The sequence below is a fragment of the Miniopterus natalensis genome, chromosome 21 (genome assembly GCF_054644295.1).
Source record: "Miniopterus natalensis isolate mMinNat1 chromosome 21, mMinNat1.hap1, whole genome shotgun sequence".
In the NCBI taxonomy this organism is placed as follows: domain Eukaryota; kingdom Metazoa; phylum Chordata; class Mammalia; order Chiroptera; family Miniopteridae; genus Miniopterus; species Miniopterus natalensis.
The window spans coordinates 10,349,778-10,375,892 of NC_142101.1; the positions used below are offsets into that span (position 1 = coordinate 10,349,778).

The following is a 26,115-nucleotide window of genomic DNA, read 5'->3' on the forward strand; positions in this document are numbered from 1 at the left end:
CTCTATCTACGGAGTCAAGGTCAAGCTTATGATGTCATGCTTTCCAGGACCTTATTTGATCTAGCTTCACCTCCTGACACCCATCGCCTTGTGCCTCTACGTCTCATGATGCTGAATTGCCTGAGTCCCCTGCAGCCAGCCCATTGCACGCCTCTGTGACTTCTCTCATGATGTCCTCTTTTCCTGGCAAGCCCTTCCCACGCAGCTTACTCTTATTTATCCTTCAAGATGTCATACCAGTGTCTACACTTCTCCAGAAAACCTTCCTTGAATCTCCCGTTGCTCTTAGTGGCCCTCTTCTGTTCCGGCATGGTCCCCACGCACTCCTCTGGCCCGGCACTTAGCTTATTAATTGAAATGATCTGCGTAGGTGTTTGTCTCCCTCATTAAACTCCTTGAGGGTAAGATCGGTCTTGCTTATTTTTACCCTCTGAGCTCTTAGCACAGAGTCTGAAGATAGTAGGTATTATACAGAAATGTTTGCATTAGACGGCCCTTCCAGAAGAACATGGAACAGAATCTCAGAATTCTACTTTGGAGGAATTCTTGACCACATTCTGCACGATAGGACACTGCAGTAGAGTTCTGTGTGTGCGGACCTGTCCTCTCTTGTGGGTAGTAATGTATTCTTGGGCCCTTAGCAAGAGTTCAGTTGTTATTTGTTGAATTAATGTAAGTATTTTGGTGCTGGCTGCACACATAAGTCATGCAGATCTCTGGGCTGCTTATTTCATAGAATGTTGAGAAGGTGCCGAGGTGGAAGACTGACCGTGGGTTCACCAGATTCTATCTGGGGACCTGTTTTGTTTCTTTGACGAATGTTGAGCCAATACTTAACAATGTTTCAAATGAAAAGCCAGATATCTGGCTTTTTTTTTTTTTTAATTAAAAAGTATTTTGGAAATATGAGTTTGCATTCACACATGGCAGCTACTGACTGGAACTGGTAATGGCTGCTTCTTTTAGATGGTTTGTTGTGGTCCCTACCATTCCTTTTGAATCCTGGGCATGCAGGCTACATGTCAGTTCTGATTGTCACCATGCCCTGTTTTACTTATTGAAGATAACTATTTTTCTGGAAAGGCAGAAAGCATAGTGGTTTAGGGCGTGAACTCAGGAGCCAGATGGCCAGGGTTCAGATCCCAGCTATGCCACTTATTAGCTCCTTCTTAGCTCTGTAACTTAGGAAGTGACTCTGTGTGACTCAGTTTCCTCATCTATCAAATGGAGATAACGATGAAACTTATAGGGCTGTTGTAATGATGAAATGAGTTAATACGTGAAGCCCATAAACAGTGTTGGGCACAAAGTAAACGCCATATGTATTAACAACTATTATTAGTCATGCCTTTAGGTAAAGTGGGAAATGAAAGGCAAACTAAGAGCGGGCTGTGTGTTTCAAGAGTATATGTCCTCAGAGAAGTTAAGGGGCAAGTTCGTTTGTGGACTACATGACTTCCAGGCCTCTCTGCTCATTTACATCATTGCCTGTACCGGTAGGAACTTGACTTTGTAGTACTTGCTGTGGAATATGACTCCAGTAGCTGGAAAATGTAAAATGATCATTGGTTTGTAGTTGGGAAGCATCTGCTTTTTTAACTCTTTCATCCCAGATAAGAATCAGTATTCCATTCGTCAAGCATGCATGTTGACGTAAAGGGAAATGTTGACGGCAGTTACTGGCACATTTTATTTTAGGGAAACTTGCAGAATTCTTGGATTACAACAGGTGAAGATTCTGGGGTGCAGGAGGCTGCCAAGAAGTCGTTGTCCCATAGCAATGCAGAGAGGATCAGCGCCTCATCTGCTGATGAGGCTAAGAAGTGGAAGCTAGAGCTGGTGAGTATTTGGGTGCTCTTCTGTTACGCATCTACTTTTTCTGTACTTTTTTTTTATTGTGGTAAATATACAAAACATACAATTTAACACTTTAATACTTTTAAAATGTACCGTGTTAGCATTTTAAGCGTACAACTCATTTGCATTAGGTGCGTTCCCGGTGCTGTGTAGCCGTCAGCACTGTCCACTGTCCACTTTCCTGTCGTTCCTCACCCCCCACAGCTAATCAGTATCTTGACTTTTAGGGAAATTGCCTATGCGTGATCCTTAACCATTCTAGCTCATTTTTGCCTGGTTTTTAAACACTGTGTAAATGGGGTCACACAGTATGTATTTTTTGGTGTCTGCCTCATTTTAGTCAACGTTATATTTGTTAGATTCATGCAAGTTGAATGTGGGGGCAGTTTGCTCATTTTCATTGCGGGGTCTACAGTATGAACATAGACAATTCATTCACCCAGGCTGCTGTCGATGTGTATTTGTATTGTGTCCAGTTTGGGGCTATTGTGAATGTTTGTGCTGTGAGCATTCTTTTATATGTCTACGGTGTGCTTTGCACGCATTCATGCTGGGAAAGTGCCTTGAAGTGAAACTGTTGGTCTTGGGGTAGGTACGCGTGTGTATGTTGACCTTGAGGAGGTTAGGGAGAACTTTTCCAAGGTGGCGCTTACCAGTTTAGACGTCTCTCAGCAGCACGAGTGATACCATTGCTCATGTTCTTGCCAACACATCATATTGTCAGTTTTTCACTGGGCTTGTAGTGCTATCTTATTGTGATTTTTACTTGTGTTTCTCCGATTACTCATGTGATTGAATGTCTTTTGATGTGTTTATTGGTCATTTGATGCCCCCTTTTGTGAGGTGCCTGTTCAAATAGTCTACTTATTATTTCGAATCATCTGACATTGTGTTTTGAACTTCTTTATATGTTCCGGACACAATCCCTTTGTTGGTTGTATCTGTTGTACATATATTTTCCCATTCTATGACTTGCCTTCTCTCTTGGTAGTTTTCTTTCCTCCTCTCCTTTCCTTTCTCTCCCCTCCCTTCCCCTCCCCTCTGTTTTGCTCCCCTCACTTTCTAAGTCCTCATTGCTGGTGTAGAGAAAAGCACTTATGTATATTTTTGTATTTTGACTGACCCTGCTTTCTTTTGTTTGGTGTTAGCATGGTGTATTTTTGCTGTCCTTTTACTTTGAACACATTTGTGTCTTCACATTTAGTGTGGGTTTCTGGTGGCAAACATGTAGCTGAATTTTGCTTTTTTATCCAATCTAACAATATCTGCCTTTTTAATGTGATTATTTGTACACTTGAGTTTAAATTCACTATCTTGCTATTTGGCTTCTTCCCGCCTCCCCCTCCATCTATTATTCTGTTTCCGTTTTCCTCTCTTTTTGCCTTCTTTTGAATTAGTTGAATATTTTTATGATTCCATTTTATCTGCCTAATAACTCTGAACAAACCTTTAGCACCAACATTCACCTGGCCGCTCAATTCACAAATTCAGGATTAGTTTTAATGACTTTTTCCCCCATGTCTAATCCACGATAAAATTCTGTCAATTTTATATAGCTCTTTATAAATTCTTTTTTTTCTGTCTGTCCTGCTTGATGACTCTGGTCCATGTGCTTATCTATTACCTATGTATTTGCAATGACTTTTTTATTGGTCTCCCTTTCCCCACACTTGAGTGATTTAAGATTCAAATCTGATTAATAGTGTTCAGTGTCCATCCAACGCCTCTACCATATGGAGACTACATGAGCTGTCTAAATAAAGGTCTTAATATTTTTCTACTTCCCATGGCCTAACCTTACCTATTGAACCCATCTCTACCCACTCTTCCGCCTGGCATTTTACATCTCCAGCCTCTGTGCCTTTTGCTCTGTTGGAAATCGTGCTTTTTGTCTTAGCAGCTCCTCCTTGAAGTTTTCTCTGCTTCTCTGGGCTGAATTACAGATTCCTGTAATTTCACCCTCTGCACCTTGCTAGCATGGATTGTGTGTAATGGAAAGCTCATCTGCTTTTCTATTCCCTCCTAGGCTCTAGGTTCCTTGTGGCATCTTCACCTTCGATACCCAGTCTGTATTTGTTGAATGAAAGGGTAGCAAGCAGGGGCTTGTAGATAGTTTGATCTGTCACCATGGGGTTTGTCAGCTCTCTTGTGTCATTCGCCCATTCGCATGTCATACACACACATTGATTGTGTGTCGATACGTAGCAATCGCAACAGGGGGTTCTAGTAGGATCTGATCTTTGTCCTCACTGACTTTATTGCCTATAATTTTTTACTCCCAGCATCACACTGTTTAAAGACCTCATTTATGCAATTTTGAAAAAAACTCTTTTGTCAGTAATTGCCATTTATGACCCAGTCGTTCTGTGCAGGTCCCCATTCAATAAATACAGAAAATTTTGGTGGAATAGGACACATTAGTTTTCCTCCCAGGAAAAAATATTGAGTTTAATGTTAATAATGAAAATTTGCTTATAAAACAGAGGATATGGAAGAAATGTACTTTTTTTTTTCTTTCTTTTCTGAAGGAGAGGCTGAAACTTACTTATGAGGAAAAGTGTGAAATCCTGGAATCTCAGTTGAGGTTCTTGAGGTAAAGTATCACCATCCGTATAAAGTCATAGCAAAAGCACAATGATCTTGAAATATATTTGGACGGTCGCTGAAATGTCAGTTTTTTAAGACTGACTTGGTGGCATTTTGCTCGCAGTATAAGACATCCTCTCACATTGTTTAAGGGGTCAGGGGGCCTAACATGGTGAAGTCCTTTTCCAAATATTTCAAAAAACTGTGAACTAGATTATCAGTTTTGTTCTTTCCTCAGTCATATCATCTGATAGAAATAAGAATCACTAGCTGCTCTTATAGAAATTAAACTTTTAAAATCAATAGTGAAAATAAAGCACCCTAGTTTTCAAATTATATGTAAGAGTTTTATTCTTTATCTAACACATTTAATTTTAAAATTGCAGCAATAATGCACCTGTCACAAATAGTCAGGGAGACCCTTTTACTTTGGAACGTGAGTCCAAAGATCTTTTCATAAAGCCTTTGAAAGTCAGACTTGTTCTTTGTGATACTTAAAAAGAACATTTATTATGCCTGAGATATTATCTTTGAAACAGAGCAAAAAAACCAGCTCCATTTATTTTCAATTTCAGACTGTCATGAGATTAACTTTTCCAGTCCTTAGATCGCCTGTGGATCTTTCCCACCTTCCCCAGGCGGCCTGAAAGCCCCCAGGTCCCAAGAGTTGAGGGAGAGTGTGACAGCCAGGTGTCTTAATCATTGGCTTCCCCTCTGTGACAGTGAGCAAGTTGGGACAGCTCTAGATCCCTGAATAGAATAGAAACTGGGAGCAGAGAGTAGATGGAGCCAGAGATAAAGTGCCTGCCTTTAGGAGTCCAGGAACTTAAGGGCAACTCTCTCCTTCTGAAGCTACGAAGTTTCTTTTTATTGTATAGAAAGGCATGTCTGTCAAGGAAGCTCAGTTGCCCAAGTTGACTTGACAAAACGTGGAGGAAAACATCATCCAAGGACAATTCCGTTAAGTCAAAACAAACAAACAGCCCCCTCCACACACACAATTTCTCAGCCCCCCCAGCCCTCCTTTTCTTTTTTTACCAAGCGGAATATTTCCAGCTAATACCTGCTACTTATGAAATCTTAAGACTGGAAAGTTCCATATTAGTTCTTTCCATAGCCCACTGTCTTTCAAACAGCTCTTTGTATAACTTGGTAACTTTTTAATGTTCTTCCCTTGTGAAGAAAACTGACAATAATAGGGTTCATGTCCTTTCTGTGGCCCTTTAAGCTACTCTATCAGTTTTAAGAGGTTAACACTGGAAATCGGGTATTTCCCTCAATTCAAGGGTGTTGTGTTAGATCGCACCACCCCGTTATTAAATGAAACTGTTTAGAATTCGCATTTGTAGTTTTATTTTTGTTTTGTGGGTCATATGTGATAGAAATGGGATCCTGAGAAGAGAGTCAATATCACCAGCAAACTAATTTTACAAGAACTTGGGCTAAGTGTTTAATATATTCAAGTCTCATTTCGCTCCAAGTGTCAGGATAATCACACCTAGAATTCAGGGTGGTGGTAAGAATTAATAAGTTATTGTATGCAAAGCACCTCATAAGGTTCACACCCATAAATAACAGCACTGGTGATGCATTGGGAAATACTGTCCTCCTACGTAGCCATTTACTGGAATTTTCTCCTGTTCTTTTCAGGAAAGACTTAGCGGAATCCCAGAAAAAATGTGAAGATCTTAAAGAGCGACTGAAGCACAAAGAGGCTCTTCTTGCTGCTAATATTTCTGACCGAGTTGGTGGTCTTTGTTTGAAATGTGCTCAGCATGAAGCTGTTCTTTCCCAAACCCACAGTAATGTTCACATGCAGACCATTGAGAGGCTGACTAGGTAAGTAACGTGCTTCCATGTGCGGAGTCTTAGGCAACACGGAGTATTATCTTTAAAGGGGATTGTGTTCTTTTATCCCCATGCTGAATCTCTAACGTGTGATCACTGCGAAGCTTCAGATAAGATGGTTCTTTCAGCCCTGGCTGGTGTGGCTCAATTGTTTGAACGCCATGTGTGCACGGAAAGGTCGCCGGTTTGATTCCCGGTCAGGGTACATGCGGGGTCGATCCCCAGTAGGGGGCGTGCAGGAGGCAGCTGACCCATGGTTCTCTCTCACCGATGTTTCTCTCTCTCTCTCTCCCTCTCCCTTTCTCTCTCTGAAATCAATAAAGACATATTAAAAAAAAGAGTTACACAGATAAAAAAGAGACAGAGTTTAAAACTAAATAGCAGCTTTTGTGGGATTTACACCATGGAATACTACGCAGCTGTAAAGAAGAAGAATCTCGTACCCTTTGGGACAGTATGGATGGACCTGGAGAATATTATGCTAAGTGAAATAAGCCAGGCAGAGAGAGACAAATATCACATGATCTCGCTTATACGTGGAATCTAAAGAACTTAATAAACTGATGAACAGAATAGATTCAATGACATGGAAGCATAGATGAGACTGATGAATGTCAGAGGGATGGAGGAGGGCGGGTGAGTGGAGGGGGAGAGAGTAACCAAAGAATTTATGTGCATATATGCACAACCCAAGGACATGGACAATGGTGGGGAGAGGGACTTGGGAGGGGGAAGGAACGGGGTGGAACGGGTCATTGGGGAGAAAAAGGGACATCTGTAATATTTTAAACAATAATAAAATTTAAAAAAAATAAATAAATAAACAACAAAAAAAACTAAATAGCAAAACCAACCACCGCCAACAACAAAAAGCACAGGGTTTTTTTCTTCTATTATATTGCCTTTTATATTATCCTCGTAGGTCATGAGAAAAATATTTGAAAGGGAAGCAACTATGTTTACATGGATTCCAAGTCTGGCAGTCACTTTGAAATTAGATTCTTGCTCCGTTATATAGTCCTTCGTCTCTATTCTTACGTTTCAGCTCTTAGCCTCTTAAAATAAATGTCAGCCTTCTCAGTTCCATTTTCTGCTTTGTCAGCATGTCATTGGCTCATGTTCTACGTTAATAACAGCACACAGTGGAAGGTCTCTGCTCGTGTTGTCAATGAAAATCTTTGTCTATCTGATTCTTGGCCTCAGCTGGTGTTCGGCTTCCTTCACTTACTAATGCAGAATGCTGAATTCTCAGAGCTGTGCTGACTCTGAAGAGCAGCCAGCGCTCTGTAGGTTGTATTTCTAGCTTTATGCAGAATTAGCAGCATGACCCCTCAATGAGTGTATTTCCTGCATGACTTTAACATGAAATTTAAAAGAATCATACCCCAAATATGATAAGTCAAAGAGTTTCCTGGCCTCTGTTGGACACGTGGTATTTTGATAGCAGCTTTAAGCTCCTTTGTTGATTTTTTAAGCATATAATGAATTGTGTATGACACATGTGAAAAGGAGACCAGACCACCCAAGTGTTTGTGTGTATTGTTAGGGCCTTAGGGACTCTTTGGAGAGTGTACTTAACAACTGCTGATGACATCGGATAGATGTGAAAAGTTGATCTGAAGTCCTCATGGTGTTTCTCAGCTTCTGCCTTTCGCTCAGACCATGAGGCAAGTCAGAGAAACAATAATCTCTTTTTATGATCAAAATACCTCTGAATGTAATCAGGATGGAACTGCTTGCATTAAGTTTCTTTCTGCAGCTCCTGGTGCCTGGAGAAGTTTCACTTTTCAGAGAGAAGAGGTGACTACTACTGTACTGTCCTGGGACTTTTGTCCCGCTCGTAATTTGGGGGTGGATCATCAGCCATGTTCTGTAAACTTGGCATTGAAAGACTGTGGCAGGGACTTCCCAGAAATGAGGAACTGGGAAATGCTGAAGTCAGCTTTCTAGACTTGCTTTTCAAAAACAGTGATAATACTTATCAATGATGCTTAATAACGCTTAAAACAGGTCATAACTGTGGACTAACTTGGGAATTACAGGCATTCTTTAGGCACTCTGGATTTCAGGATAAAGCTCATATATACATATAGTGTCCCCCCAAAATGTATACACACACTTTGAATAATTATAAAGGTAGTGTTTATGAAAATACATTTCATTTTCAAAATTGAGCTATCAGTGTGTATACATTTTGGGGGGAATGTATATAAATATATATATATGTATATTTATGTATGTATATATGTATATTTATGTGTGTGTGTGTGTATAGATAACATCAAGTCTCTCTTTTGCTTATTTCGAACACTTGGCCAAGGTTGTTCATGGACTTGCTCAGTCCTGCTTGCTCAGAGTCCCTTAAATACTACGTGCTCGGTAGTTCAGCCCAGAACTCAGCGCCACGCTCCTTCCCCCATCTTCTGCCCCAGCTGCTCTTGCGTGTGGGCCATAGAGTTGCTGGGATGGCGCTTATTGGCTCACTGGGCTCCAGAAGACTCCCTGATCACGTATCACAACATCTACACGGTGTTAAACACTCACCCACCTTTGCCATGGAAGATGGTAATTTGGAGAACTGTTTTCTCCCTCCCCCATTGTGACATCATGTGTATCTGTACAAGTCCCCGCTGTGAGAGGCTCACTGGCCTGGCTGCGGGAGGGCCTGGGGACTGAGTGGTTACCCTGTGGGGCTGCGTTGACTGTTTCTGGGGGCAAATGATGAGTAGTCGTGAGGAGCTGAAAATGGAGCAGAACCAAGAAGGTGACAGCCAGGTGAATGTAAGAATGGGACAGAGGCAAGGCCCTGTGCCAAGGGCAGGGCTAATGTGCCCAGAGTTGGTTTTTTGTTTTCGTTTGTCTGTCAGTGCTTGCTATTTGGGACATGGGCTGGCTGAGTCGAAACAAAACAAAACAAAACAAGACAAAACCAAAAATGTAGTGACTGAGTGGATGACCCTAAATTGCCTAAATGGCTTCCTACACCCCTAAGTGTAGAAAGTTTAGGCGTCTCTCCTGATGGCGGCCGTAGAGCAGGAGAGCACATTTCTCTTATAGAGAATCGGGGGGTGTCAGTCCAGTGGCCACACAGGTTTTTAGCAAAATCCTTTTAGGGTCTTACTGCTGAGTGATGAGCTTAGCAAGACGTCAGAGTTTGGAGGTTTATCTTGGATGATTTTCTGTGGTTGGATAGGCTGAAGTTGGTGAGTTGATATTCTGAAATTGTTTTAACCAGAGCCACTGAACTCTTTAGTTTCCGATTCTAAATAGTCTGCTGACCTTTTAAATTTAGTTCATAAGATATGAGAACTGGGAGAGAGTTTTATGTCACCTCTTTGACGCCCTCCTGGAGCCCAGTCATTGTTCATTCATTTGTTCTTTTGTTGATTTCCTCGAGCATCGACCGTGTGGTTACTCAGCAGGGGATATACTGAGACACAGATCTGATAGATTTTGATTCTTCTGTGATCTGCTAACTTACTTATAAACACTGAGCTTTTTGTTAATTCTTATTTGCAACCTTGGCTCTGATGATGTCATGGTGTCAGGGACAGGTAACGGTGGCATTGAGCTGTCGCTGGTTTTTTCAGTAGGTGTTAGACTTGCTTCCCTTAAGAGTGACTTTATTTCCTTCTAGAATTATAGGTTCCAGTTGGATTGCATCTTCTCAATGAAGCTAGTCCCTGTTTGTGTTAGAGCTTATTTAAAAATTTAAATAAATATAAGGTCAGTTTTGTTTGCATTTATTTATTACATAACTAGAATAATTTGCTTTGCCCCCTCCACTTTTTCACATAATCATTGTGCTAGATTATGTTTTCTAAAAATATGTAAGTCCTTTTTTTCATTTCCTTTAGGACAAAAAACTAAGCAAAGTAAATTATATTTCTCAATTTAAAACACATCCGAAAATTCTAAAATAAAGATTCCCATGCTCCCATGAGTTTTATGATACCTGCAGCAATCTTTTTTTTTTTAATAGAAAGAGCTTTTATGAAACTGTTAATAATTGTATCTTTGTTCAGTATTACATATTTTAAAAAATATGGCTGCTTTCCAAATGCCACAAATAGTTTAAACCACTTTATCTGTTAGAGATCTTTTTAAATGGAGTCACTGGTTAATTCTGAAAGCAGCTCCAACACAGAGTTTATAATCTGTTAAATCATGACTCAGAGTTTGCAGAATTAAAAAGAAAATCATAGTTGGCTGTTTTCTGATAGTTTGGAACTTGGCACCGACAAGGAATCTGCGAGCGGTTACTTCAGCTGAACTTGAAACCACCATTTAAACTTGAGCCCTTTTAACAAAACACACATAGCAGTCCAACTCGGAGGGTTTTTTTAAACTTTGTGCATATAGAAAGTTTCCCGCCTCCCTTTCTCATTTTTATCCGGTGGATACATTCCAAGCATCCTGGAATCTTTTATGTGGGGCTCATTTATCCCCTAAGATTGGAACCTTGCTGTTTCACATGCCAGAGCGAGTTGGCATTCGGGTCACTTCTCGCCCCGACAAATAGCTTAGCTTGGGGCTCTTTGGAGAATTGCTGCAGATGTGTGTGGGGGGGGGAGGGCCTAGGCGATGATGAAACCCAGTGGGTAAGGTTTTCTTAACTTATGAGTATTCTGCGGGTAACCAGGGCATTTGAGGGATTCAACAGTACCACCCACGGAAAGAAGAAGTGTTCCTAAGTAGGAGAGAGAACTTAATTGGAAGAGAAGAGTGAAAAAGAGGACTGTGGAGGCAGATAAAAAGGAAAGGATATGTATTTGTTCCAGTAAATAAGAAAATTAGCATTGTAAGCAAAACCATTGTCACCCCCGCTTTATATGGTAACCTCTACTTTGGGGTACAGTCCCCAGCTTCCCTACCTGGTTGCTTTCTTCCTTCCCAGCCCCCCCCCCTTTATTTTTAGTGATTTTCCTCTCTCCTGGGCTTTCGTCTGCACCCCTCAGTGTGCCAGTCTCTGCACAATAGGCCGTTGTCCCCGCAGATGCCTCTCGCCCTGAATGCTCACAGCCTTTCCGCTGCCCTGCCCGCCGCTGGCCAAGTGAGGACAGAGGGGCTTTCTCTCGGGGGCGCTGCCCTGTGTGTGCCGAGCCGGCGCCCTGGCTCTTCTTCTAGGACGTCTCGGTGCTTTTTTCTTCCTGACTTAGGAATGCACGCTCGTTCGGTCACTGCTTGCTCTGAATGCCCTTTTTGTGCCCACAGGGAGAGAGATGACTTCATGTCCGCGCTGGTTTCCGTAAGGAGCAGCTTGACGGACGTGCAGCAGAGAGAAGCCGGCGCCTACGAGCAGGTGAAGCGCGCTGTGCAGATGACCGAGGAAGCCAATTTCGAGAAAACCAAGGCAAGTCTAACGAGATTAGATCAAGACATGCCGTGATGGCTCTTTTTTTTCTTCCCTCTGAGTATTTCTTTTTTCATTTTTTCATAACTAAACTCTTTTATCCAGACGCGCAAAGCGAGTACCAACCTGCTAATGTTGACTCTGCTAAGTTAAACCAGTTTGCTGTTTGGAGAGCTCTTACGCGTCTGCTAGTGCTCTCGTTACATCACTGTTCAGAGGACATGGTACATGGCGGTGAAGGGCTTCGGGAGGCTCTTATTTAATCTTTTTGTTTGCTGATAATTTTTACTGCTGTTAAAGTCTTAACACCCATATGTGCATGTTCATGGATGACTAAAGACAAATGTTTTTTCTCTATACACGGGGAATTCTGACAACATCCAAATATGCCACAGGTAATAATATATGTATTTAATAGCGTCCTCAGCTATGAGACTGGATCCGCTGTATATACTAAATCAGACCTGTTTAGTGATGCCGCCGCTGACAGTAGAGTTAACACTTAGTGACCAGGCGGTGTTGTAGGAACTTTGAAGAGTAGGAGTTACACTTGGTTCATAGCTGTGTTTGGGGGCCACACCTCAATCCATTGAAGTTGCCCTGTATTTTCCCTAGACACACTGTCCACAGGTAGCCGCGGTGACTGTATCGACTGTGGATGCAGACAGAACATTTCCACCGTCACAGAAATTCTACTGGTTAGCGTCAGTCTGAGCCACACGGGAGCATCAGTGTTTCACTAAAAGCCTGGGCCACTCTACAGTAAGCCTCCTCTCAGTCACTGCTTTATCCATTTGTTTCTCTATCAGGTTCAACCCCAACTCTTCCCAGACCATTGGACCATCGCTCTTTTCATTACTGATGTCCCCGTGCCGTCTGAAACTTATGTTCGGTGCTGACCAAACTCCCCAACACACTTTACTGTCTCCTTCAACACTCCCGTTTCTTTGTTTGTACTGAGGTCTAGTTGTCCCTTGATCATGACCCTCAGAACCTCCAGCAAAGGCCCTTTGCCAGTCATTTCCTCTCATCTGGCGACATGGCGGAATCAGAGTTCACTTCACTCCTCTCCCCAACCTTAATCAAGGTCAACTCTCAATCTGGATGACACTGTTTGACACTTTTTTAAAAGAAATGCATCCATTTTATTACTTGGGTTGATAAAATAGTTGTGGTATCTGACACTTTTCAAGAGCTTTAGCATCTGACCCTTTCCCCCTTGTCTTTGTCCATCCAGGCTGCTCTAGCAAAATTCCACAGCCTGGGTGCTTACACAGCAAACATTTATTTCCCACAGTTCTGGAGGCTGGAAGTCCAGTATCAAGGCACCGGCAAACTTGGTGTCTGGGGAGAACTGCACCCCGGTGCATAACCAGCCGTCTTCTCCCTGCATCCTCACGTGGTGGGAGGGTGAGGGAGCTCTCTGGGGTCCCTTTTTATAAGGGCACTGACCCGGTTCGCGCGGGCTCCAGCCTCGTGACCTGATCACCTCCTCGCACCACCGCATTGGAGGGCCGGGGTGAACGTATGCCTCCGGAGGGACACTGACACTCATTCCGCAGCATCCCCTCTTTCACCAGCCTAAAGGCCTCGGTATCCGCGTTGTTGGGAGGTGTACACCTTAGTCCCTGCACGGTCCCGACACACTTTGGCGTCCGTAGCTCTGGTTTCCGCTGTTCTGCGGTCACTCCCACGTTAGCTGCGTGCCCGTGAGACCTCAGATTCCGAACCTGCTCTCTGACCGGAGCCCTTCCCCTGGCTCCCACCCCAGTTAGTCCGCTCAGTGTCTTCATTCCTGCCTTTACTTGTCCGGCCGCCTGTCCTGTCTCATTTTACCTGCTGTCTGCAGGCTGGTTTCCTTCCCTTTCCATGTCCATGTGCACTTGACAATCTCAGACTGAACTCATTACACTCACTCCCCAAAGCTGCGGCGATCCCCGCCTACTGAATGGCACCGTTGTCCACTGACAGGCCCCGGCAGGAAACCTGACTGGCATCGTCCCCTTGTGCCTGACTCCAACCAGTCACGAAACACTGCTCTTAGTTCCTGAAGTTACTGGGATTCTTTCTCCACTGTCCCCTTTCTAATTCAGGTGCAAGCTCTGGATTTATGAATCATGAAAGACTCGTGTCCCTGCCTTTCCCCATCCCAGGCAGCCGCAAGGATCTTTCTTCAAGGCGGATTTGATCATGTGACCGTCCTCTGTAAAGTCCTTCAGGGGTCTCCCGCCACCCTCACAGTTTATGATGTCGGCCACAGTGCTTCCCTTTAACCCTCCCGTGTCCCTTTCTGTCACCCTCCTCTTACTCCCTGTCTTCCCACAGGCTCAGCCACCGTCAGCTGGGGGGCGGTAGGGTCTAGTGTGGGGCACGGTCATATCAGAGTCAGCCAGCCCGAGCTCAGCTTCCAGCCTCACTGTTCGCTAGCTGTGTGGCTTAGGGCAAGTTCTTTAATTCTCTGTGCCTCCGTTTCCCTCCTCTCTAAATGGAAATACTACAGGACTCACTGGATTGCTAACGGGAACTGCATTTTAAAATGCACATATAGGTTATTTTGTAGAAACTCTGGCACAAACTACTTTCTCAGTAAGTAGTGATGGGAGGGGGGATGGCTGTTAATTCCCCTGATGATGCTGTGTCCTGGCCAGCGCTGGGTCTTCGTAACTGCCATGCAGATTCTTCTACACTCCACTGCCTGGATATCTTCTCCACTTGTTCAGGTCTCAGCTTTCCTGCCACTCTCCCTGGAAAATCTCTGTTCCCATGTCCACATTTGATGTAACTCCTATGTACCTTTACAGCAGGTGTCTCAACCTGGGCACTGGTGACATTTTGGGCTACATAATTCTCTGTTTTGGAGGATGCCCTACATATTGTAGGACGTTTAGCAGCATCTCTTCCCCTACCCACCAGATGCCAGGACCACACCCCTCTTCTCCAAGTTCTGACAACCAAAAATGTCTCCAGACATTGCCAAATGTCCCCTGGGGGGAAAGGGAACAAAATTGCCCCCAGTTAGGAACCGCTCCTCATTACAGCATTTATCAAAATGAATCAACAGTGCCTATTTGCCCATATGCTTCATTAAGCTTTAAAATCTCTGGAAGGAATATAGCCATCTGTTCGCTATGAAATCCCTAGCATCTTGCACAGTACTTAGCACTTAATAGGTGCTCATTAAACATCCACTGACTAAGGGAGCTGCAGTGTGTCCTCACTAACCCTCTAGAATTCCTTTATTCTTTCCAGTTTACCTACTTTCCCAGTGCCAGTGAAAGTTAAGGCCAATCACATTTTAATTTTTTTTTGGTATCATTACTCTCAGTCTATCAAGCATTGCTGAAGAAAGCCATTGAACAAGGTGCCCAGGAGAGCGATCCTGGTCTCCCTCAGTGGCTATAAGCGCGTTTAGACGGGACGTGCACTTCGCGTCCCAGCCCTGCTCTCAGCCCCTCATTCTCAGTGGATGACTCACTTTACTGAGCTCACGGCCTCCTGATGAGAGCCTCCCAAGCTCCTTCTCACTCACCAAGTGTGTCTTCTGCTCATTTTTTCTTGCTCATCTGGCCCTCTTATTTCCCAAGACGGATCTCTTCTCTCAGCTCTTGATATCGCCTACTTGTAGGGGTTCAGGGACCCTGCGCTGTTTGTCGTCACGCCTTCCTTTATCTCTCCCCCTTCCCTCTTCGGTCTCCCCCTCACCTGTCTACACCTGATGTTGTTGTTTAAACCAACAAGAGGAGCCTTCTTTGGATCAGCTTCCACTTAATTGATTCCCTCGGGAGAGTTCTCTTCTGGACACACTGCAGTCGGGTTTTCACAGCCCTTAGCCTGATTCACGCTGCCACACTGCGCCCTCAAGGGTCTCCCTCAGGTCTCTAATGCCAGTGAGTCTTTCACGTGATGCCCAAGTTTTCCTGGATGTAAATTTCCCTGTTCAGGCACCTCCCCTCCTGTAGGAGATTACAGGACAAACGCCTCAGCGTGACCTTCCAGATCTGCCACGACATGGCCCCACCAGGACTTTTCTGTCCTGGTCTTTCCCGACACTTTCATGTGATCTGTCCTGTTTTCAAAATGTGGCCCACAAATGAGCATTTCCATGAATTGTTCATGCTCGACTCTTCTGTATACATCTGTGAACTATCTATTCAAACCTATAAGGCTCAAGTCAAGTAGCCGTCTTCTCAGATGCTTTCCCCAGCCCCCTCTTGTTTGAATGACTCTCTTCCTTCTCTATATTCCTGTTGATCTGTGTGCAATTTTGGTAGCTGTTTACATAGCTCGCTCCACCAAAAGCCTTAAAAGTCAGCCCTGTGACATCTATTATTGTATTCCTCACTTGGCCGTTTACGTAAAAATTGCACAATAAATGTTTGTTGAACTGAGTTAAAGTCAATTATTAGCTCTAAATATTCATAAGAATTTGTGTAGTATGTAGTTTAAAAATTTTAACAGTTAAGAACTAGAGAAGCTGCTGTGAATCTATAGCATTTTAAAATTAGTAATGCAAGGATTGATTTCTAAGCAGTTTACAGAATGCAGTGCAAGTCTACTAGTTTTATCTCTAAGGTATGTTAAAACACATCAGTAGCTCTGCTTTCTGAGAATAAAAACTGAGATTACATACATATTTTAATTTTGAAACCGACTACTTTATTAGTGAGCTATGAGGGGGTGACTTTGTTCTTATAATTCCTTGACATTTGGTGCCATCTAGTGTTCGATTTTGCATATTGCATGCAAGTAAGTAGGAGGAATTATTTTATATATTTACATTTATAGTGGCAGTGAAAACACCTGAGAAATGTGTAAGATAATACATTTATAAATGAGAAAATTATCACTTCACACCTATAGATTCCATTGTGGAAGTACTTCGGGTCACATTTCTACTCTGCCACTTTCTAGGTTTTGGATCTTGAACAAGTTGCTTAATGGTTTAAAGCCTCAGTTTCTTCAACTGAGTAAGAGCCGCTTAAAATTTAGTGAGGGAGCAAAATAAATCAGTCCACATAAGCCATTTAGCAAAGTACCTGGCACATAGTAAGTGCTCAATAAATGTTTTTGTTTTTCTTTGAAAACTGCAAGTCATCATAATGGGCATAATCTTAAGAGAGGAAAAAAACTGACCTGGGGATAAATGAAGACAAGCAGAGGCTTCTCGGTGACGCCTCGGCAGAGCCTCAGGACCGAAGGTTGTTAACCAGGCCCAGCCTTGCTGCTTCCTTTTCAAGGGAAACCCTTGGCTTTGGCATGGTTACCATGAGCAAATGTAAATGAGATAACCTTGCCAAGAAGGATTGTTTTCAAAAATACCAACCCAGTAGGTTGAATAAATGCCCCAAATCCTTTTTTCTCCTTTTCAAGGATCCAAATTATTCTTTCTCCTGGACTACAGCAGAATCAGGAAGGCAAGAATTAGAAACCTGAATTTTTAAAAATATCAGAAAAGCATTGAATATTTTCATTACAGTCACAGGCATTGAAAATAATGCTTCTCGATATGTACATCATCTGCCCGAAAACAAACACAAACTATAGGGATAAGGCTGGCTGATAGGTTTCTGGTAAATAGGAGTTTATAAATTAAATATTAATAGTTTACACTCTTTGTAAGTTAAATGCTTAAAACATGCTGGTAGCCATTTTTATTTTGTGGGCTTTATTTCATAGAAATAAAAACATTTTCATATGTTTTGAAGTTTACATTCCTAAGTGTGAGAAATGTATTTAATTCTGTAATTATGAATTCTATCACAAGGATTTCTAGGATCCTAACCCTGGCAGCTGGAAAGGACTTTTTTATATTAACAGGTTTCCTATTTTAAAAATTGAGTTGACTAGATCATTTCTTTTGACTAGAACATTTCTTTTAGAAAATGTCCTGACCCCATTAAGATAGTAATGCACACTCTTTGGTTTAATAAACGAGGACTGGGAATATCAAGAATGACCACATAGAACGACCACAAATAAAGCAATTTCCCAGGAGAGAAAAGGTCCTTGAGGAGGGAGTCTACTGGGCCGGGGGACCGTGAGTTCTCAGCTCCTGGAGACCTGCAGCTGTTCCCACCATTTCCCAGGGTGGTGCTCAGGGGAGGGGAGAAGCCACTACCTTGGCCGCTGCGGGGGGAAATGGTAGCTGTGGGCCCCAGATTAACTCGGCCACCTCTGAAGACCTATCAGTTCATTGCGATGGACCGTTTACTGCCCTGGCCTTTGAGAATTCAGTTAGGCCTTTACCGACTGGTTAGATGACTATAATCAGGGCGTACTGAGTCAGCTGGGATTCTGAAAACTAGGAGAGGGAACCCGAAAACGAAAAGAAAAAGCTTCGATGGAAATAGTATACAAATATTTACTTTTTAATTTAAGTTAATTAAAAAAAATTTTAATGCTTTTTAGAGAGAGAGGAAGGGTGAGGGAGAGAGAGAGAAACATCAATCAGCTGCCTCCTGCACACCCCTACCCGGGATGGTGCCCACAACCCAGGCATGTGCCCCGACTGGGAATCTAACCAGCAGCCTTTCAGTGCACAGGACAACGCCCAGCCAACTGAGCCACACCAGCCAGGGCTAGAAATAGTTAGTGGAGCCAAATCTTTCTCGTACGTGGTGTCCATTGTAAGAGAAAGGCGAGCAGGCCACTTGCCTAATTCCAACTGTGATTAAGCCTTAACATTTTTTTTCATTGTGACCCTGCATATATTGTGAAATCAGAACAAATAAAAGTAAATGCCGTATTATCATATCGACTCACTGGTCACGTACCAAGATAGCCAGCTGCTCATCTAATATTTTCCCTCCGTGTCCCGTTACTGGCGGCTGGTCCTAGTACGCGAAGGCCGGCCTCACGGCCAAGGCTCCAGCGGTGGTGTTGCCTAAGTGACCGCAGCTCCGCGCTGTGTGCCTTTCGCCGTATGTCATCATCTCCTGGCTGCAGGCCCCTTGTTCTGCCGGGATCACTTCCTATCCCTTGCTCCTGAGCTGACTAAACTCTTTGAATGGATTCTTTTGCTCCTCACGTCAGCCTGATCTTTAGATCTCCTGCAGCCCCTTCCACTGGCTCTACACTTGACTGTTTGTTCCGTGAAAAATCTTCTGATTGGACGTATTGGTTTATATTCAACGGTGATTTTATTCTTTCATCCCAGTAGTATTCATTACATTACCAAAAGTTATGAACATTTTTATTAGGTTCATATAAAATGTTTTTCACGAGAGCGATTGTATTCTGAAGCACAAAAGCCTCCAATTCATAACATTAAAAGCTCCAGGGCCTTAAATTTTAGGAAAATTATGCTTTTTTATTTCTCTTAAAAACTAGTTTAAAATTTTCTTTTAAAAACATTCTCAACTAGCCCTGGACTTGAGACTAGTTCCCCAGGAGAATCATTTTTTAGTAACTATTTATTTGCTTACCAGTTAATCCAAGACAACTTAATTTACCCTCACGCTTTATCTAGGAGTACAGAACTTTCCAGAAGAGTCAGAAAGAAATTGTAGTTTAATACTTTCCAGAGGAGGACAGGGAGCTCACACGTCCTAGATATTTGCTGTCTGTATTTATTGAAGCTTTCACCAGAGGGAGGCAGAGCTATGCATGAAAATTACAGTCAGTGCTCACTGAGACGTTGTCTGTCTCCATGAACAACACACGTGGCTGTGAAATTTACAGGCACGTATGTGAGTCGCATAACACTTGGGTTTCTGTCTTCGGGGAAATCGAGGATGGGCGAGGAGGGTATTGTAAATTAGAGCCACTGGGAGGAGACCAGGACACCTTAGAATGACTCCGATATTCTGTGTGAAGCAACCTAATTTTATTGGGGTTTTTAATTGGGATGTTGAAGTCATAGTTTATTACTGGGTATTATATATAAACATAAACATAGCCAAGAGGAAGTTATAGAATTTTTACTTCTGGAATTGCAGATTGGGAAATTGAGACTCACGGACCGTTCGGCTTTTTAAATGACTAGAAACGAAAGATGACAGTTTTCATTTCATAAAACTAAGTAGTAAATGCTGTTTGGAGTCTTTCCTTACTTTAACTTTGGATTGGTACCTAATTTTTACTGTAGTTATGTGTGTAAGGGGAGTGAACCAATCTTATCTTAGTTATATCTGAAGAAATTTGATTATTTATATATGTTGTTAAAAAACAGGCTTGCATGTAATGATAAATTCAGCATCTCATTTAAAAATTTTCATGTTTATTGTTTAAAGTATTCAAATAACATTAACCATGAGCAAATGAAAAATCAGTTAAATTGGTTACTTACATAGTCCATGTACGGTAAGTGTGATATGGAACTGGAAGTACTGGAACACTTTATTTCTCTGCTCCCCTTTTCCAGAATTCTCACTCATCAACGGCCCTCTTCAAGGTCCGTTACCTGAATTTTGTCAGTTGAGAAGTTAATGTAGCCTTAATTATGAGAATTTAAATATGTGAATAAATGTAGGATTTGAACACCGTTATATCAGTAAGTGGAACTCTCAAACAATAGAAGAGTTGTCTAATTGACTTTATAGTGTGTTTTCGGTGTTTTAAATAAAAGTAAAGCTTAATTGTCTCGTTTCCCCCTTGTCTTTCTAAACCCTGAGCTCCCATGTACTCTGTCCTACTCCGCAGGCTTTGATCCAGTGTGAGCAGCTGAGGAGTGAACTGCAGAGGCAGGCAGAGCGCCTTGAAAAAGAGCTGGCCTCTCAGCAGGAGAAAAGGGCCTCGGACAGAGAAATGATGGAGAAGGACCTGGCGAGAGAAAGGGAGGACATGGGCTCCAAGGTACTCAGGGTTCAGTTTGATGTCTGCGTCTTGGAGGAAAGTTTGTGGGGATGTCACCAGTGATCTGTAGGCTGCAACTCTTGAATGAACTTTACATTTTAAAATCTTGTAAGGAGTCAAATTTCTTATCGCTTAGAGTTCATACAAATTTTCTTTTATCCATGAGTTTCTCAGTGTTGTATTCTCTGACCTTTGCAAATAGAATAATTGGTATGATTCCGATATTTGCACCCCTATGTCCACAGCAGCACGATTTATAATACCTAACATCTGGAAACAGCCCAAGGGCCCGTCAGTAGATGAGTGGATAAAAAAGCTGTGGTACATTTACACCATGGAACACTACGCAGCTGTAAAGAAGAGGGATCGCTTACCCTTTGGGACAGCATGGAGGGACCTGGAGAATATTATGCTGAGTGAAATAAGCCAGGCAGAGAAAGACAAATACCACATGCTCTTGCTTACATGTGGAATCTAATGAACAAAATAAACAGATGAACAAAGTAGACCCAGAGACATGGAAGCATGGAACAGACTGAGGGATCTCAGAGGGAAGGGGAGAGGGGGAGCAGTGGGGAAAAAAAAGGGACCTAGAACTTAGCAGAGCTCTAGATGCAGGTATTTTTAGTACCGGTGGCTTTAATGCCGTATATGTGGTGTTGGTTTCTAAATCTTCAGCTCTCTAGTGAGCTCCCAAACCTGCCTCCTTCCCATCGTCCTGACATACTTGTCCTTTCTCAAACGTGCACATGTGCCGACCTGCCAAGCTGCTTCTTTATTTCAGGAGTTGGCTTGTGCTTTGCCTCCTGCCCTCTCTGATGGATCCTTCAAAATTCTTCTTGATACCAGCTCCTCTCACAACCTCCCAGGGATGAGTGGGCGCCTCTCCTGTGGGCTCCCATAACTCAACTGACTGCAAGTTCTCGTTGAGTCGATCTTCTCCCCTAACTACCCTGAGTGCCTTGATTGTATGGTCTCTCGACATCCTCATAGCTTGGGATGTTCCTCTCACATAAAATGTGCTCAGTATATTTTTGTCGGATGAATGAATGAATATAATACAAGAGACAACAGAAAGTCCCTGTGCCGTTGGAAAGGTATGAACAAAACGCTGAGTTCAGAGGATCAGAAAGGATCCCCATCTGTAAGAGACCATGGAAGGCTTCATGGAGAAGGTGGCATCTTAACTGAGCTTCAAAGGCTAGGGGAGAGTTAGAAATGCAGAGTATGGGAGGGAGTCCTGGCCCCGACCAACACGAATGGGGCGTGGAGGGAGGTGAACTCATGAACTGAGTGCTACCGGAGAGGAAATGGTGTCAATTGCAAAGACCATCTACCCTTCACACCTCGGAGGTTTTTATTTATTTTCTGGGCTGTTGAGTGGAAACTTTTGCCTTGCTGAGTAGTTCTACTGTGTGAAAATCTCGATGAGAATTCCTGATAAGAAAAGACAAAGGAAGGCTGAAAGCACCAGGCAGTATTCCAGGCGCTCTTACTGTAACACAACCTCTTCTTTAGACTGACAGTTGTTTCAGGAATAAAGGTGACAACGGAAATACAATATATTTCTGAGTCTGACTCATTTGTTTTGCCCCCAGTAAGTCTTGGTTGACACTTGATCTCAAGGCCCTGCCCTAAATCAAGGTGCCTGAATAGAGCTGAAAGTGGTCCCAGCACTGAGGCGAGCGCTGTCGCCAGCAAATGGCAGAAAGTGGCTTTGGAGTAAAGGGCTTTAGGGTTGAATCTAAATTGACCTTACTGTGACCTTGAAGAATTCTTCTGACAAAAGTGGAGTTGATCTACTCAAGGAGTTGATTGGGTTAAATAAGAGAATGTTTTGAAAGTGTACCCAATACAATACCTGACTGGGAATGGACATTTCACAAACCTTAGCTTGCGGCTACTGCATACTCCAGAGAAAGAGAATCGTCTTATTAGACAGACTCCTTGGCTCTTCTCGTGACTAAAAGCAGACAGATTTGTATATAGAGCCCAGCTTTACCCTTTATTTATGAGCGTGAATGAACCTGGGCGAATTACTTAACTTACTGAATCTCACTTTTTCAATTGAAAATCCAATATAATTCTTCCTCCCAGGGGAGCAGGAGGGAGTGTCTGTCTTGCTGCCCAGCACAGGAAGTTAATCGAATGGGAGACAGACGAGTTCATCACAACGTTGTAAATGTTCCCTGGTTAGTGCTAGAGCGAGCGCCCCGGCCCTGGCAGCAGGAATGCTTGCTTGCAAGACTTCTTTCTTTTTGTGACTTTTCTTCTTTCTCTCTCTTTTTTTTTGTCTTCTTAAAAAATCACTTGTGTGGGAAGCTGTAGGCGAGCAGATGCCTTCTACCTAGACAGGTTTTGAATCATTCCCCGGGAAAGGTGCTGGCTGTGTTTGTTTGTTGTCTTAAGTGATGGCCTTTGGTTGCAGGAGCCCCTCGGGTGTCGGCTCCGTCATTCATCATGTGTTTCTCAGGCGCTCACTTGCTTCCCTGGACAGTAGCCCTTTGCTAGACTCGGCGATTCTTGCGTCCCTTGTTTAGGGAGAGCCACTTTATCCCAGGCTCAGGACACCGGGGACTGCTTTAGTGCAGACATTTCTGTCAAGCCCTCCCCACCTGGGTGTCCTTGTCTCTCGCTCGCCCCTGTCAAAGTTGAAAGGACTTACCTGATGTCCCTGCCCTGGACACCCAGCAGTGTGCCAGCTGTCTGTGTTGCTTTTGTCTCGGCAACAGATGTGGATGGAGAAGCTCCTGCGGAGTCATGGTGACTTCCAGATGGTGGGCGTGGGGGAAAAGAAGGTGTGACGACGGGAGGGGAGGCCTCAGGAAGTGGGCGACAGGAGGGAGCAGACAGGTAATGGGCAGGAGGGAGAAGTGATGGGCGGCAGAGGGAGGGAATCATACGGAAGGAGTGTGATTTGCCACATGCCTTATAATAGAAACTGACTCAGTATTTACAATGAGCAATTCTGCTAATATGTCTAATAGTTACTTCAAAAACCACACAATATTTATATGTTTACCATAAATATCTCCGCATAAGTGATATATGGTTTTTTAGTAGCTGGTAATTAAAGTTTGTTGCTGCTCTATGGCTCCAGAAAAGCTATCATGACACATTCATCACATGTAGATTCGTGAACTTGAATTTTTATATTAAGGAAATTAAATTAATATTTTTGATTGGTTACATTTAACTTCTTTTGACCTTTAATTTCGGGCTCAGATTTGTAATGTGCATAAGAATGGTTTGTAGCTTTGTGTTAGCAAAAGTAATTTTATGTACAAATTAGATTTGTAGCCAATCTTTTGATGATAAAAAGGACATATAAACAACCATAAGTCAAAGAGACAATTCTCCACAATCCTCAGAAAAGTTAATGCATCTCCTGTCTAGATTAGAAAACAGCCACAGGACTTATTTTTTTTCATATGTGTCAACTTCAGTTATAGATTTCAAAGGCAATCTTGATTTTTATCATAAAATTTTAGTTATTGAATTTAGTTGTAAAACTGAATTTACATTTGTGAAAGTGTACAATGGTAGACTTCAAGGGTTATTATTTCAAATTCGTTATCAGTCCTTGTTGTAACAGTTTAAAAGCTGACGGATATCCCTATATGTTTTGCTCTGGGGTAAGGTAGCTTTTTTTTTTTCATTTTAAAACTGCTAATACGAGTAAGAAATTAAGAGCCTAGAAAATCTGTATTTACTGGGGAAAAGTAAAATGTCATTACAAACAATAAAACTATAAAGGTTGGAGCTAAGATCTAGAAAGCATTCCTAACACTGAGAAGAAAAACGAAGAACCTGGTATCCATAGAGCCCCTCAAAAAAGCCGTTGATTTAATTATTCATGCATCTACCAAACATTTGGGGCCTCTTGAGGAACATGCCCTCGAGAAACTTAGAAGTTCTAGTGAGGAATCAGATAGCTAAGCAGTGTGAGAAGTACTGTGCTAGAGGCATGTAGGGGCTGGGGCGAGAGAGAGGTGGTCGTAGGAGCACGTGCCAGAGTGACAGTCAAAACATTAAACCCGAGAACGCAGGCCCGCTGCAAACAACAGGCAGGACTACCCCAGTGCCCATTAGCTGAATAGCAGCCCTGAGTGTGGGAAGGAGCTTCTGTTTTGTGCTGGGAGCTGGGTTCAAAGAAGCCTCCCTGGAGGAGAGGGCAATGGCCCAGTGCAGCGTTACAGGAGGAACGGGCTAGCTAGGAAATGGGAAGGCTGGGGGACTGCAGAGCGCCTCCTCTTTAGGGTGTTGGGGGGAGGGAGGGGGCTTCGGAGACCTCCAGGAGCTCTCTCTGCAGTTGTCTGCCCTCCAGCTCTCCCCATCTGTCCTTCCCTGCCCTCTGCATGGGAGGCGGCTTCACCAGTTGTCTGATTCCTTGACATAGGCCCTGAAATTTAGTGACGTCAGTCTCTCCTCCATAACGTACATAGGTGTCTGCTATCTATCACCTTAGAGTTGCAACCAAAACTTTGATTTTATCATCATGTTTCCCAAAATGAGGGTAGAAACCAGGGAAGTAACATATTTAAGCCATGGGGGACAGATGAGTTGAAGATGTAAAGAAGTGGACATGCCCAACCCACAGAGAAATGACTTCCAGAGAGCTCAGTGGCTGAGGCTCTTAGGAATTGTACATCTTTTTAATATTTAGTTTGCCAAATGACACTACCATTTAGGGCTTCTATTTCCTCTTACAGATGTTGGCTCTTTCTCAGAACATTGCCCAGCTGGAGGCCCAGGTGGAAAAGGTGACAAGAGAGAAGGTTTCAGCTATTAACCAACTAGAAGAAATTCAAAACCAGCTTGCTTCCCGGGAGATGGACGTCACAAAGGTACAAAACAAGATTTCAGTTTAATAATTACTCAGACGTTTTTTTAAAACATTTTTTCCTCATGTGCAAAGCTCAGAAAGAAGTTTGGAGCAGAAAAGTTTTGTTATTTCCAGATAATACAAGTCTACCTAGTTGTCATTCAGAAAACATTTACAGCACTTACCATGGGCAGGCCCTTTGCTGGGTGTTGCAAATACTGCAAAAGATGAATTAGACACATATAATATTCTCAAAGAGCCTAAGAGCTCAGTGGCTGAGGCAGACTATTAAATAAGAAAGCTTTATTACTTTAATCACTGAATATTTGATAAAACTAGTATTTTTAAATTTGCTAATCAGGAGTAATTTTTGCCAGAGAGGGCATAGGTTTGATCTTCATAATAATACTAAGAGACATATTTTCAACATGAAAAGTGTGCTTAACATCAAAAAGTTTGTACCTCCCCTTTATTTTCAGACTTGCTCTCTAAAATCAGAATTCTAATCCTACAGCTAATTATTTTATTGGTCTTTAAGTTTATACTTTAAAAGCCACAGTGTTTGCTGTATGGGCATCTCAGTCTTGTGAACCTAGAACTAAAATGTTTAATGGCCTTAACTGTCTAATGTAAGGTACATATTTAAGAAATGCTAGGAGTCCATGTAGATTTTAGTAATCAATTGCTTTAACGCAAAGAAACTAAATACCTGATGTAATGTTAAACGAATTTATTTTTGACCAATACATACACAGATTATTTTTAAATGCATACATACCCTTTCATATTGAATTTTACTACTCAACATATTTTCCTAAATTTTGATACACTAAGGTCGTTGTTGCTTTATAAT

At 42.6% G+C, this 26,115-nt stretch overlaps 1 protein-coding gene across 1 annotated transcript in view; it reads left to right on the top strand.

The window, feature by feature from the left end:
* The window catches only part of SDCCAG8 (SHH signaling and ciliogenesis regulator SDCCAG8), a 155,362-nt gene that overhangs the window by 18,940 nt on the left and 110,307 nt on the right, over positions 1–26,115 (top strand). The window contains exons 6-11 of the mRNA XM_087828849.1: positions 1,699–1,839; positions 4,386–4,450; positions 6,094–6,282; positions 11,506–11,644; positions 20,285–20,437; positions 25,150–25,284. Of these exons, the coding sequence (XP_087684975.1) occupies positions 1,699–1,839; positions 4,386–4,450; positions 6,094–6,282; positions 11,506–11,644; positions 20,285–20,437; positions 25,150–25,284 (822 nt within the window). The remainder of the gene's footprint in view (positions 1–1,698; positions 1,840–4,385; positions 4,451–6,093; positions 6,283–11,505; positions 11,645–20,284; positions 20,438–25,149; positions 25,285–26,115) is intronic.